The sequence below is a fragment of the Onychomys torridus genome, chromosome 8 (assembly GCF_903995425.1).
Source record: "Onychomys torridus chromosome 8, mOncTor1.1, whole genome shotgun sequence".
In the NCBI taxonomy this organism is placed as follows: Eukaryota; Metazoa; Chordata; class Mammalia; order Rodentia; family Cricetidae; genus Onychomys; species Onychomys torridus.
This window is the reverse complement of record NC_050450.1, coordinates 41,673,421-41,688,724: the sequence shown is the minus strand read 5'-3', so window position 1 is coordinate 41,688,724 and position 15,304 is coordinate 41,673,421. Positions and strand designations below refer to the sequence as shown.

Below are 15,304 nucleotides of genomic sequence, written 5' to 3'. Positions count from 1 at the left end.
TGCAGAAAGTCTGTTACTTCAGAGTCTGATGATCCAGGACAATGAATCTCAAAAATTAATCCATGACACTGTTATGTAACATACTCCCTAAACTAAAACTTCATTCTAAAGCTGGGCACAATGGCATACATCTATAACCCCAGCACTGGAAAGGAAGAGGCGAGAGGACTATTGCAAGTTTGAGGGCAGCCTGGGCTACACAGTGAGACTGCCTCGAAAAAAAAAAAAAAAAGCCAAATGGTGGTGGTGCATGACTTTAATCTCAGCACTTGGAGGCAGCAGCAGGTGGATCTCTGAGAGTTCCAGGAAAGCCGAAGTTATGCAGAGAAACCCTTTCTCAAAAACAAAAACATATTCTAGTACACATTCAACCTTCAGTAGCAACTAAATGCCAAATTCTTAAACTGGCTGGTTGTGGAGAGAGAGGCAAATGGATCTCTGGGATTTTAAGGCCAGACTGGTCTATATACCCAAGTCCAGAATGGCAGGGGTTACACAATGAAACCTTGTCTCAAAAAGAGAAAAGAAAATTTACATATAATTCTAAGAAATTAAGTTGGAAGTCATTAAATTAGAGGCTGTAAAGCACAGCAAGAGAATGCAGAGCACAGGCTGCAGAGCAAAAACATCTGTTTGAGTCCAGCACATCTTAACTTCCCAGATTAACTTCCCAGAGAGGTCTGCTCAGTGGTAGACAGGGTGAGATGACCCACTCCACACACACTAAGAATCAAATGAAGTCATTTACAAACTCTGGTCTTACGTAAGAAACAAATCTAGACAATATAGGGACATAAACCAGGCAGGGGGTGGCTGGGGGAGGAAGATGACAGAGGTCAGGAACACTCTAGGAGAGGTAAGCTTACACTGAGACTCAAATGTACAACAAAGATCCAGAAGGGAGGCAAGGAGAAGAACAGAGACTTCTAGGAACTAAAGCCACCAGGATGGAAGAAACAGAGATGGATGGAAAAGGAGGATGGATTGACAGAGAGCCAGAGACCAGCAGGCCCTAAGCACACAAGCTCATGGAAGCCATGACCTAAGGCCAAGCAAAGCCAGAGTGCCTCTCTTGGAGCTGCAGATTCCAGATCACCACAGCGGCTCCAGGTGCCAATAACTGGAGCCGTCGAGAAAGCTACGGAGGCACATCAGTTAAGAGCTGAAGGCCTGCACAGCAGGGAGTGGACCTCAACGGGAATGAGGGGTCCGGGTGATGATGATGTTTGGCTCTGGTGGGGACAGCCCCACTGAGGAGGCTCTGTGCCCACAACACCACAGTTCCATCGGAGCTGTCAATACTTTGCTGTGGATTTTTCTGTGAACCTAACACTGCTCTAAAATAAAGTCTATTATTATTTCTTGACATATGGTCTCATGTTTCCCAGCTAATCTTGAACTCCTGGTTTAGGTGATTCTCCTATATTGGCCTTCCAAGCAGCTGGTATAGGTATATGTCACTGAACCTAGATAATACTTTTTTTTGTTTTGTTTTTTTGAGACAGGGTCTCTCTGTAGCTTTGGAGGCTGTCCTGGAACTCGCTTTGTAGACTAGGCTGGCCTCGAACTTACAGAGATCCACCTGCCTCTGCCTCCCAAGTGCTGGGATTACAGGCGTGCGCTACCACCGCCTGGCTGATAATACTATTTTAAAACAGTTAAAGATTAATATCTGCCTCTGAGAACCCAAAACATTATACCTAAATTACATTTCAACCATGGAGAATGAACTGCACCAAGTGTTATATAATTCCTAAGTATTATGTTTTCCAACTTGTTCTACTGTTATTACAATTTCCAGAGTTGGCACAAGACAACAGAAAATAGGGTTGGAGAGATGGCTCGGTGGGTAAGAGCACTGGTTCTTCCAGAAGTCCTGAGATCAGTTCCTGGCAACCACAAGGTAGCTCACAACCACCTACAATGAGATCTGGTGGGCAGGGATACATGCAGACAGAATAGTATTCATAATAAATAAATAAATCTTTAAAAACAAAAAGACAACAGAAAATAGGTACAAACTCTTGAAAGTCAAACACCATTCTTCATTGTATTTATTTTAAAAATACATAATTCTGTTAACTTAAAATTAAAGCAGTAACACTTTGGATTCCAACATAGATGGAGTAACAAGGACTAAATTACCCAACCATCCTGGCTAGAACCAAAAGTAGAAAAAAATGAAAGCAACAGTTTTCAAAACAATTCATTAAAAAAAAATCTAATCCAGGTGTGGCGGCATATACCTTTAGCCCAGCACTCAGGAGGCAGAGGCAGGTGGAGCTCTGTGAATTTAAGGTCAGACTAGTCAATAGAGTGAGTTCTTGGATAGCCAGAGATACATGGAGAGACCCTGTCTCAAAAACCAAATGAAATCCTACTCTCCATGCTCCTGCCCTTAACTGAAGCCCTGAGGAAACTTCCTTATGTTGAAAGCTAGGAACTGGCCAGGCCTTGGTGGGCTTACAGTGAGAGGCTTATGCTACCTTTCAGCCTACAGCAGAAACAGGCAAATGCTTGTTTAATAAGGTCAAATACAGAGCTTAGGAAAAGACCAACAAATCCAAGTCCCAGAACAAGAGAAGGTCACAAATAGAGGTCAGCAGCCTTCCTGTGAGAACTCCAAAATGAGACTAAAGTGACCGAAGTTTGGAGGAGGCAGTGTCCTGGGAGAGAGAGGCAGAGAGAGCTCTGGACATTGGCAGAGGGTACTCAAGTATCCAGCTGAGTACCCACCAGAACACAAGTAAGAGGAAGGAAGCTACCTAATGATGGCAGCGTAGGAGTGGGGGGTGGGGGAGAGAAGTAAGTGGAAAGATTGGACAGAAGAATGGTCAGTGTTCACACTAGTTAAGAACAGACAGACTGAAAAACCCCACAAGTCACAGGATGTTTAGTACAATGCACAAGAGGATCTTACCTCAATAGTGGGGAAGGAGAGAGCACTGTTCTGCTCTTTACTAGCCAATCTTGAAGAATCTGAAGCCATGCATGGTGGCACATGTCCCTGATGCTAGAAGTTGGGAGGCAGGAACAGGAGGATTCAAGATCATTCTGGGCTACACTCTGGGTGAGTCTGAGGCCAACCTGGGCTACATGTGAACCTTACTCCAAACCAAGAACAAGAAAGAAAGGAAGAAAAAGGGAAGGAGGGTGGTGAGTGAGGGAAAACGAATAGAGAATGAGACCACATCTCCCTAAAAGGATCAAATTGGTTTTCAAGTAACTGCTCTGAGAAAATGTTTACAGGAACTAAAAAAGACCAAGAATTAAGGTAAAATTCACAATGTCTAGCATCCAACCAGAAACTGCCATGTTTACAAAAAAGCAAAATGATATGGCCTATTAAAGAAATCAATCGGGGCTGGAGAGATGGTTCAGTGGTTAAGGGCACTGGCTGCTCTTCCAGAGGAGAGGTCCTGAGTTCAATTCCCAGCAACCACATGGTGGCTCACAGCCATCTATAGTGGGATCTGATGCCCTCTATCTGGCATGCAGATAGAGCACTCATATACATAAAATAAATAAATCTTTAAAAAAGAATATTTTATATATAAAAAAGAAAATAAATCAGTCAACTAAAACTAAGTCAACTGAGAGTGGCCAGAATTAGTGTCCAAGCACATCAACGGGGCTGGAAACATGGATGTGGGACATGAAGACCCCAGGCATCCAGACAGAGATCATAGTGGGGGATGGGAACTGTAGTGAGAGTGCCAAGGGCAAAGGAGGATGGCAGAGGAGGTCGGGCAGCCATAGCACAGTTTCAAGTGCTCCTATGTATCTCTGCAGTTTCCAAAAGGAAGGAGGATGAAGACTAAAAATATTTGAAGAAAGAACAGCAGAAAATTTCCCCACAATGGATGAAGTCTATAATCTACAAATCCAGAAAGTTTAACACTACAAACACAATGGACATAAGAAAGACCTTAATAAGCATATTACAATCAAATAAAATGAAACCAACAATAAAGCGAGAAGTCTTCCAGGCAACTGAGAGAAGGATAGTTGGGATGAAGTGGGGCAGACTCACTGCAGCTCCTCATTAGAACTCCACTTTCAGGACACTGAGAAGGTTCTGCGGGCAAAGAGGCACTTGTCATGCTAACCTGGTCACCTGAGCTTGAACCCTAGAACTACTGTGAAGTGCAAGAAGAGGGTCAACTCCACAGGTGTCCTCTGCTCCACACAAACCCTGACATGTACACACCCTTCCCCCAATTCTCTCCCTCTCTCCCTCTCTCTCCACACACACACACACACACACACACACACACACACACACACACACATGTACACTTTTTAGAAAAGAAATTTAGTGGGCTGGAGAGATGGCTCAATGGTTAAGGGCACTGACTGCTCTTCCAGAGTCCTGAGTTCAATTCCCAGCAACCACATGGTGGCTCACAACCATCTGTAATGAGATCTGGTGCCCTCTTCTGGTGTGTAGGCAGACATGCAGGCAGAACACTGTATACATAATAAATAAAACCATTAAAAAAAAAGAAAAAGAAAATGTACTTTCAATATCAAAACACAAATGGATTAAAAGGATGGAGAAAGGACACACCATGCTAACACCAATTTAAAAAAAGCCACAGTGTTTATATCAATACCAGACAGAGCCAGTTCCAGAGCAAAGAGTAAGGGGATGATTTCACAGAGTTGAGGATGTAGGTTAGTGGTAGAGCATTTGCCTAGCATGCGTGAACCTCTAAGGGCAGGAAAAAAAAAAAAAAGCCCAAAACAGAAAGAATAATTTCTCAATAAAAAAGGTCATCAAGGGTTGGGGATTTAGCTCAGTGGTAGAGCGCTTGCCTAGCAAGTGTAAGGCCCTGAGTTCAGCCCTCAGCTCCAGTAAAAAAAAAAAAAAAAAAGTCATCAAGATGGCAAGATGGCAATAAATCCTAAGCATTCATGCACCTTCTCACAGAGCTCCAAAGTATAAGAAAAAGAAAGAAAAGTAGGAAGTCCAGCATAGTGGTTCACATGTTTAATCCCAGCACTGAGTTCAAGGACAGCCAACAGTTCCTAGTGAAACCCTGCTCAACAACAACAACAAAGCAAATCAGAAAATATACTCAGATATTATTTCTCAATGATTGGTAGACCAAAGAGAAGAAGAGCTGACCAATACTCACAAACCAACTGATTAGTAAATGTTAAAAAGAACACCCCTGTCTCAACAGCAGAACACACAGCCTTTTCAAGTATACACAAAGCATTTAATAAGAAAACTGGTCTCATTAAACCTAGTAAGATTCAAATCACACAAAGTTAAAATGAAATTTTCTAGTTAAAATGAAATTAGCATAGAATCAACAGAAAACCCTCTGGAAAACCATAAAATATCTCAACTAAATATATATAACACATATAAATAAAGTATCAAGGAATCAAGGAGCTGGGAGATAAATGGGTCAGTTGGTAAAGTGCTTGCCTGCCACACAGGCAGAAGGACCTGAGTTCAACCGCAACATAGAAAGCTTGGATTCTAACACTGTGGAGGATTCTGGGACTCACGAGTAGCCTACCCCAGTCTCTATCTCAAAAACAAGGGAGTTCCCTCCTGAGGTACAAAACTCAAGGTTGACCTCTGGCCTTGTAATACATGAATGCATGCTGGCACAAACATGAAGGTGCAAACACATAAACCTGTGCACACATACACACACAAAGTAGAATAGAAAGCTTTCTGAAATAGATGTAAGTGAAAACATGGTCTGTATGTCAAAGTCTTTTAGATGACACTAAAGCAGTTATATGGGGATGGGCATATTACTAAATTCCTACATTAGAAGGATGACATGATTCCCTTAGTTCCCACCTTAAGAAAACAGAGACCAGGTATAGAGGCTCATGTCTTTAAGCCCAGCACTCAGGAGGCAGAGGCGGAAGAACTTCTGAGTTCCAGGCCAGGCTGGTCTAGAGTAAGTTCTAGGACAGCCAAGGCTACATAGAAAGATCCAGCATTGAACAAACGACGACAACAATGAAAAGAGAAAGAGCAAATTAAATCCAAAGTCAGAGAAAAGAAGCAATTAAGATCATGACAGAAATCAGTAAGATAGAAAACATGAAACACCATAGGAAAAGTGGAAACTAGCCCAAGTACAAATGTCTAGTCAACTAGTCAGGAAAAAGAAGACACAAATCACCACGTGGGGACCAGAAAGGTTAGCACCACATTCTAACACTCAGAGTCACGAACACAGAGAAACAGTTTCCTGATTAAAATGACAACTGCAATGGCAAATTCTATAAAAGACAAATTAGCAAAACTCACTCAAGAGAAAAAGGGAGAACTTGAGTGGTCAGGGACCCACTCAATACAACCGCATCTGAAGCCTGGGTGGGCAGGGACCCACTCGAATAACTTCGTCTGAAGAGTTTATCAGCCTTCCTACACCACTGATGAGTGCTTTCCAATATCTAAAGGAACAATACTAATTCTACACAAAGTCTCCTAGAAGTCTGCAAAGGGAATATCTGTAACATGTCATATGCAACTAGAGCTAGAGGCTGGAGAGATGGCCCAGGGGTTAAGAGCACATGCTGCTCTTGCAGAGGACCTAAATTCCATTCCCAGAATTCATACTGTGCAGCTTACAACCACCTGTAACTCCGGCTCCAGAGCATCCCACACCTTCTGCCCCCCCCCACATATACAATTAAAAATCTTTTAAGAAAACTAGCATTATTCTGATACTCAAACTAGAAAAAACATTTCCAGAAAATGATATTTTTAATACTTCATGAACACAGGTGCAAAATTTCAAGTAAAAACTTGGTAAATCACATCTAACAGTATTTGAAAAGAACAATACTTCATGACTAAGTGACAAAGCTGGCTTCACTTATAAAACCTAATAGCAAATTTAAAAAGAAAAACAAGACTGCATTTGAAAAAATGCAACATACATTCTGGAAGAGACAAAGCAAAACAAACCTGTCAGCAAACTGAACTAGAAGAAAGGCGTGTCCTCAATCTGACTGAGAACATCTGTGAAAAATCCACAGCTAACACAAGGCTCACCAGTCAAAGAATGAGTACATTTCCCCTAGGATCAGAAGACAACAGTGTCCACTTTCTCCAACTGTGCTCAACATTGCCTGGAGTTTCTGGCCAGGGTATCAGGCAACAAAATGAAATTAAAGACAAAAGATTGGAAAGAAAAGTAAAAACTGTCTTTACTGGCAGACAATATAATTATGCATGTAGAAAAATCCTAGAGAATTTTTATTTAAGTATAAGGGTCTGAATTTGATCTCCACCCCCAGCCCTAGGGACAAACACTAAAAATCAACTAGAATAACTAAGTTTAGCAAGGTTGCATTCTGCAATATATAAATATATATAATATATAAAACATATAAATATACAAAATCAATTGCAAGTCATGAGACAGCACTTTGTGCCATTAGGCCAATGCTATCAAAATGACAATAACAGATGCTGGCAAAGACATGGAGAAACTGGAATGCTCATATTGCTAGTAGAATATAAAATGGTGATGTCACTGTGAAATTCCATTTGGCAATTCTTCAAAAGGTCAAAGAAAGTTACCCCATGACTCAGCAACTCTACTTCTAGGTGTGTTATGTTCAGAAAAGTTAAAAGCATGTACAAGAATATGCTTAACAACATTATTCCTAACAGCTAGAAAGTAGAAACAACCTAAATGTTCAACTGATGAAATATACAAACAAAATGCATCTATACAGTGGAATATTATTTGGTATGAAATGAATGAATACTGATACATTCTATGATAAGAATTAACCTAGAAAACACTATGCTAATGAAAGAAGTTAGACAAAAGACTGCTTGGTATGTGAGTCCCTTTCCATGAACTGCAAGGGCAGGACTCCAGCAAGCAGTGGTGCTGAGGACTCAAGTGGCTGAAACTGAGATCCAGATTCCTTCCCAGTCTACGAACACTGTGATCCACTGAAAGCCTATGAATCCTATACTGTAAAATGATGAGTAGATTTATGTCACTTGAATTTTAACTTAATAAGAAAAAACCCTTTAAAAATTAAATGCTTTTCTGTATATATACAGATATATATTTTATATATATATATTTATATACATATATGTATACACACACATATATGTGTGTATTTTGTTGTTGTTGTGTTTGGGGTTTTTGTTTGTTTGTTTTTTCTGAGACAAGGTTTCTTTTCCTAGCTTTGGAGCCTGTCCTGGAACTTGCTCTGTAGACCAGGCTGGTCTCAAACTCACAGAGATCCACCAGCCTCTGCCTCCTGAGTGCTGGGATTAAAGGCGTGTACCACTACTGCCTGTTACATTTCTGTATATTAACAATACTTAATCGCAAAATGAAATTATGCAAACAGTTCTATTCACAACAGAATGCTAAGAAGTAAGCGAAGAGGGGCTGAGTAGGTAAGACACTTACCACTAAACCTGACAACTAAGTTTGATCCCTGGGATCCCGTAGTGGAAGGCAAGAAATCACTCCCCCAAGTTGTCTTCTGGTTGTTATACATATACCATACCACACATGTCCTCACATAAGTAACATAATTTTTTCAAGTTTGTAAGAATAACATGAAAACTATTGCAAGTGAAAGAGTTTAAGGAAGACAAACAGTCTTGTTAACAAAGCAGAAGACTCAATAGTGTCAATACAGAAAGTCAACACAATTGTGATCAATGTCCCCAAAAAGTATTTTATGGAAACTGCTAAGATGGTTAGAAAAGCTATATGAAAATCCAAAGGGCAAAACCAATTTTGAAAACAAATAAAAAAACAAAAAACAAAAAAATCCCAGCCAAGTTGGAGAATGATTGCTATTTCATAGTTGCTACCTAACTTCAACAGCACTACAAAGCTACAGCGATCAAGGCAGACTGGACATGGAATAGGACAAGCAGTCAAAAGCAAGTACACACAATCACGTCAACTGATTTTTGATGTTCCTCCCCCACCCCCAAAACAGCAAAAGAATAAACTTCTTGTTAGTTTTATTATTTTATTTATTTGTTACTTATTTATTTATTCATTCATTTATTCATTTATTTATTTATTTTGGAGTTTCTCTGTGTAGCTCTGGCTATCCTGGAACTTGCTCTGTAGACCAGGCTGACCTTAAACTCAGAGATCTGCTTGCCTCTGCCTCCTGAGTGCTGGGATTAAAGGCACACGCCACCACCATCAAACAATGCTGGAGTAACTGGGTATCTATATATGTATCTGTATGTGTGCTTACCATTTGACAATCCAATTTCTAGGCATCTATCCAAGAAAAACTTTACATCTTTACAAAAACATATAGCAGCATTATCTATCTTAGCAAAAAGACTGGACTTCCATCAACTGGTAAATGGACAGAGTGTGTTATATACATACAGTGGAATGCAATTCAGAGGTTGAGACTGGAGAATCAGGAAGTTCAAGGCTAGCCTCGAACTATTAACAAATTCAAGGTCAACCTGGGCTATATGAGACCCTGTCTCAATAAACAAAACAAAACAAAACAAAACAAAAAACACAATTCAGTAGTGTAAAAAAAAAAAATCACAGACAGGTGGTAGTGGCACAAGACTTTAATCCCAGCCAGATGTATCTCTGTGAGGCCAGCCTGGTCTACAAAGTGAGATCCAGGCAGGCACAAAAACTACACAGAGAAACCCTGTCTCAGGGGAAAATAAAAACATAAAATGGGTAGGATCTGGAGAGATAGCTTGGCTCAGAGGTTAAAAGCCCTTGCTGGTCTTCCAGAGAACCTAAGTGTAATTCCTAGAATCCACATGGTAGTTCACATATCTGATGCCCTCTTACGGCCTCTGAGGGCACAAGGCATGCACATGATGCACATACATACAAGCAAACATTCACTCACACACATAATATAAAAAAATAAATCTTTTTTCTCATTAAGTCACAAAGTCCTGATAATATGCAAAGACAGGTGAACTTCAGAAACATTACACAAAGAGAAAGGAAACAGCATTTAAAAAGAAAGCATTTTAGCCCAGTGGTGATGGGGCACGGCATTAATCCCAGCACTCAGGAGGAAGAGGCAGGCGGACTTCTGAGTTGGAGGCCAACCTGAGCGCTGTTACACAGAGAAACCCTCTCTGGACCAGGTTGTATTATCAGCACCCATCCACACTGTGCTGACACAGTGGTCACAACCATCTTTAACTTCAGTCCCAGGACTGACTGCCCTCTTCTGACCTCCATGAGCACTGCACACACACGGTGCAAGCATAGACCTACAGGAATGCAAAATACTCACACACATAAAATAAAAATAAATGTTTACAAATTTTAAAAAATGGCATTTTATTATGTTATTTAAATGAAATTTCAAAGACAGCAGATCAAAGGATGCAGAGGGGAGGTTGCAGGGTGGAAAGGAATGCTTGAGGATGACATTAGGGTTCTAAAACAGGACTGTGGTGAGGCCCCACAGCTGTATATGTTAACCATAACTTATCAAGCTGTTGTTGCAATAGGTAAGCTACTTTCTGGGCATTGCTTTTACAATAATAAAGTTGTTCTGTTTTTGTTTTTGTATATACTAATTGGATAGTTTTTCTCGTATTACTTATAAGCTTTTTTAAATTTTAGACAAAAAAGGGGTCATTTTGTTTAAGATTCAGATGTAGCATGAATCTTAAAGAGTTCTTATTAATAAATAATATATAAATTAATAAATAAAATAGACCTGGGGCCAGGTATTGGGGTGAATGCTGGAAGATCAGAGACAGAACAGACCACAGCTAACCTCACCTCGCCAGTTCCTCAGCTGGTCTTGTTTCCTCAAACTGGATGCCTCTTGGCTGAACTGCTTCTCGAAAGCCTGAAAGCTTAACCAGGCTAGTGGCTGAACTGCTGCTCAAAAGCCTAAAAGCTTAACCAGCTCTAGTTCCTGGTCCTCACGTCTTATATACCTTTCTGCTTTCTGCCATCACTTCCTGGGATATAAAAGCTCACTTCATAGGATTAAAGGTGTGAGTCACATTGCCTGGCTGTTTCCAGTATGGCCTTGAACTCACAGAGATCCAGATGGATTTCTGCCTCTGGAATGCTAGGATTAAAGGTGTGTGTGCCACTATTTTCTGGCCTCTATATCTAGTGGCTGCTCTGTTCTCTGACCCCAGATAAGTTTATTAGGGTACACAATATTTTGGGGAACACAATACCACCACATTTCCCCCTTTTTTTGTCTAAAATTTAAAAAGCTTATAACTAATACAAGAAAAACTATATCCAATAAGTATATACAATATACAGTCAAAAATTACATTAATGGCTGGGAGGTGGTGGCACAAGCCTGTAATCCTAGCACTCGGGAGGCAGAGGCAAGTGGAACTCTGTGAGTTCAAGGCCAGCCTGGTCTACAAAGCAGTTCCAGGACAGCCTCCAAAAGCTACAGAGAAACTCTGTCTCAAAAAACAAAAAAACAAAACAAAACAAAAACAAAAAAAGAATTACATTAACGATGTCTAGTCCATTAACATTTGACAGTTCAGACAAAAAACTTCATTAATATATAACAATGTCCAGTTCAGTAACATTTGATAAACTCAGACAAAAAATTTTCATTACTTATCCTATGTAAAACAAGTAGTTCCTTTTTAAAAGTAGATTCAATAACCTCCCTTTTTATCTTACATCCATATTCTCTCTTTTTTCTTTTCATAATAGATTCAATAATCTACCTTTTGTCATTTTATATCTTCCCCTTTTTCTTTTTAGACTGGATTTAATGATCTACCCATTTATCCTATTATTTCGTTATCTTTTTTCTCAGAGTAGATTCAATGATCTACCTCATATCTATATTCTTTTTCCTTTTTCTTTTTTTTAAACAAAAACTCTGAATCTAATCTCCTTGTTCAGCTTTTTTTCCTGACCATTAACAATTAACAACTTGTATCCAACCGTCATACACAATGACAATATCCATAACTCATTAAACAACCATAAAAGTTGCAATAGGTAAGCTACTTCTCTTTCTGGGCATTGCTTTTACAATAATAAAGTTGTTCTGTTTTTGTTTTTGTTTTTTTAAGCAAGCTGCATATTCACTCACCATTGTAGCCTTCCAGAACAGAATCAATAATAGGTCTTGCAGTTAAGTTATATACATCAAGTTGTTTACTTTCTGGTCCAAAAACAGTATCAAAAGTAAACGTCTTTGGAGGTTCATTGGAAGAATCGGTCTTATGGACGGTGATAGTTCCCCTCATCTCATCCACGCTGACGGCCTGTCTATAGCACATTGATTTCTCTCTCTCATTGAGGGGCCGGCACCTAACAACCACCTTCACATTATCGCAGCTTTCTGGCTTCTCGGATTTATTGATCTGGTAGAGAAAACGTTTACAAAGAATGAAAAGAACATTCATTTTGCCCTAAATTTATAATTGAAATATGCTACTTTTCCACCTCAGCACCCTGAATGTGCTAAGACTTCACAAGACTTTGTTAAATGCAATTAAAGATCTATACATAACAGAAAGGATGCAAAGAAGAAATTTCTTTTGCAATACAAAAGAGAGGAGAGAAAACTCTAGTTTACATCTGTAGTAAATGCTTCAGATGCAGAAAATGAACTAGTATGTATGACATTTGCTCAACAGTCCCCGACATCCTCTGAATTTTCTGCCTGCAAAGAAAGCACATTGAACATGGTTGACAAGTTTTATCAAGAATGGAAGAGGTCAAGCTAGGCTCTATGGCGTACACCTTCAATCCCAGTACTCCAAGAGGCAGAGGCAGGTGGATCTGAGTTTGAGACCAGCCTATAACATATAGAGAGACCCTGTCTCAAAACAAACCAAAAAAGTATGAGGTCCTTTGCTCTCCCATTACATCTAGTTTCATTTTCTAGAATGCATTTGTTAAAAAAAAAAAAATCATATGAAACACTCAAACATGACTTACCCTCTCTACAGAAAGCAACAGTAATTTAAAAACAGAGAAGGCCAATGACATACAGGGGAAAATGTCTTATGAACGAATGCTTGTATAAAGTTTTGATTTTCAAAATTTTACATGACTAAGAAACTAAGTCAAAACAATCCTATTACTATCAATATGCTGCTCTCCAGCTCAGCCTCATCACCCTAAGCTAAGTCACATGACCGGGGCCCTGCATTACAATCTCCTAACTACACTCCTGAATCTATCTAACTGAACTGCCCTCCAATCTGTCCTCTTACATGATGGTGTAAACACAAATCAAATCAGGATACTCTCCAATGTAAAACTTTCCTACAGATGACAAGCCCAAAATAAAAAATGCTAAGGTAGTATGGAAAGGTTTCTAGGTTTCACAAAATACTCTGCCTCCTCTCAGCTACAACTCCCTGGGTTTCAGGAACTTTTCCTGGAGTCCTTCAGCCTAGAACATCCCTCACATCCTTCTTCACTTAGATAATATCTATTTTTCCTTCAGTTTTCAGCTCCACAGACACTTCCTTTGGGAACACTTCTCTGACTAGGTCAAATGCTTTTTTTTTTTTTTTTAAATAGACTCTAAAAGCACATTCTGCTTTTCCAGGATACAGTTTTACTCTTGTTTGATCCTTGATTGATGTCTGTCATTCTATCTTCACCTGAGTTCCAAACAAGTAGTCAAGGGGCTGAATTCAGCCCATAAAATTCTTTTATTGGGCTCAAAGTATTTTTGTTTTGTTCTGATACTGGGTCACATGAAGCACAGGGTGGACTGGAACTCACTATGAAGTCAAGAATAGCCTTGAATTCTTTTGGGGGAAGGGTGTTTTTTTGTTTTGTTTTGAGACGGGGGTTTCTCTGTGTAACAGCTCTGGAAATCCTGGAACTCACAGAGATCCGACTGCCTCTGCCTGGTGAGTGTTGGGATTAAAGGCATGTGCTGCCACCGCCAGCGCCGCCACCACCCACCACCCACCACCCACCACCCACCACCCACCACCACCACCAGGCTGCAATTTAAGTCTTTTGAAAACAAAAGTACATCTGTTATTCATAAGCCAGCATTCCTTTATGGTAACCTTTTTCAATTCACCAGAGCCTATTTCTATCATATGTCACTCACCCACTTCTCTGTTAGTATGTATGGTTTTGACCTCTGCCTCAAAACGCAAGATTCTCTTTCTCCAAAGTCAAAAAACTCCACAAATGGGACCGGAGAGATGGCTCGGTGGTTAAGAGCCCTGCTACTCTTGCAGAGGACCTGCGTTGGGTTTCCAACACCACACAGCAGCTCACCGCGGCTGCTTATAGTCCAGTCCCGACTCCCATGACCTCTTCTGCCTTCCTCTGGCACGTGGTGCACATCCATGTATGCAGGCAAATACTCATGCACATAACATAAAATTAGATTTAAAAAACGCCTGGCAAGTACTGCTCAACCAACCCTACCACCTTCATGGTTAGCATATATACACGGCTGGTGCCCAGTATTTATTGAATGAATACCGTGAAAGCAATAAATAAAAACAAACATTGAGCATTTTGTGCTGAATGTCAAGCGCTGTCCTTCAAGTGTCTGATAAAAACCACAAGAAGTTTGTGTGGGAACTAGGAGTCCGGACATTTTGAATAGCTGTCAGGAGCCTCGTAACCAATAAATAGGCTTCTATGGCTCCAGCCTTCTCCAGTGAGACTTCCAACCACCTCCTTATTATGGCACGATAACGATCGGTGAAATTTTTGAAGGTAACCATATCGCCACCGCGTAGTCACACAAAGACACCTACGGGTTACATTTTGCACCACGAGCTAAGGCGCCCGAGAGGATTGACAGCTTACTGCCCAGGGAGTCAGGGACCGGGAGTGGACTCTGGGGTCGCGGGCATCCGCACGAGCCTCGCGGCCGCGCGCACCCACCAAGCCCCCGCTGCCGCGCGACGCTTTTCTGTCAGGCAGCGCGGGCCCGGCGGGATGCAGCGCGCAGTGCGGCGACAGGGCGGGTCCCAGGTGTCTCCCCGTCCCCCGCTCCCTGCTCGCAGGACCCCCAGCCCGGCCACCCCGCCGCCCTTCCCCGCCCAGGCCTCGCGGCCCCGCCGCCCTGCCCCGCCCGCCCGCCGCGCGCTTCTATGGCAACGGCCGCGCCCCCGAGCAGGGCCGCCACGATGAGCCGGAGCCCCAGCGGCCGAGCGGCCGTCCTCACCGGCATGGTGGCCGCGTCCCGTGCTCCGCCAATGTCCCCGCTCGGGATGCAGCCCAACAACACCGGGTTTGCGGGCGAGGCTGGCCGCGGGAGACCGAAACACCTTGGTGCTCTAGAGACTGCGGCTCACTCAGCGACAGTGGGCAGTGCGCAGGCGCAC

At 41.5% G+C, this 15,304-nt stretch overlaps 1 protein-coding gene across 4 annotated transcripts in view; it reads right to left on the bottom strand.

The window, feature by feature from the left end:
- Kif3a (kinesin family member 3A) overlaps nt 1–15,304 on the bottom strand; it is a 39,003-nt gene extending 23,699 nt beyond the window's left edge. For all 4 annotated transcript variants that reach the window (XM_036194876.1, XM_036194877.1, XM_036194878.1 and 1 more), the window contains exons 1-2: nt 15,145–15,304; nt 12,076–12,349 (exon numbers count right to left, since the gene is read on the bottom strand). In XM_036194876.1, the coding sequence (XP_036050769.1) occupies nt 12,076–12,349; nt 15,145–15,150 (280 nt within the window). In that variant the 5' untranslated portion in view covers nt 15,151–15,304. The remainder of the gene's footprint in view (nt 1–12,075; nt 12,350–15,144) is intronic.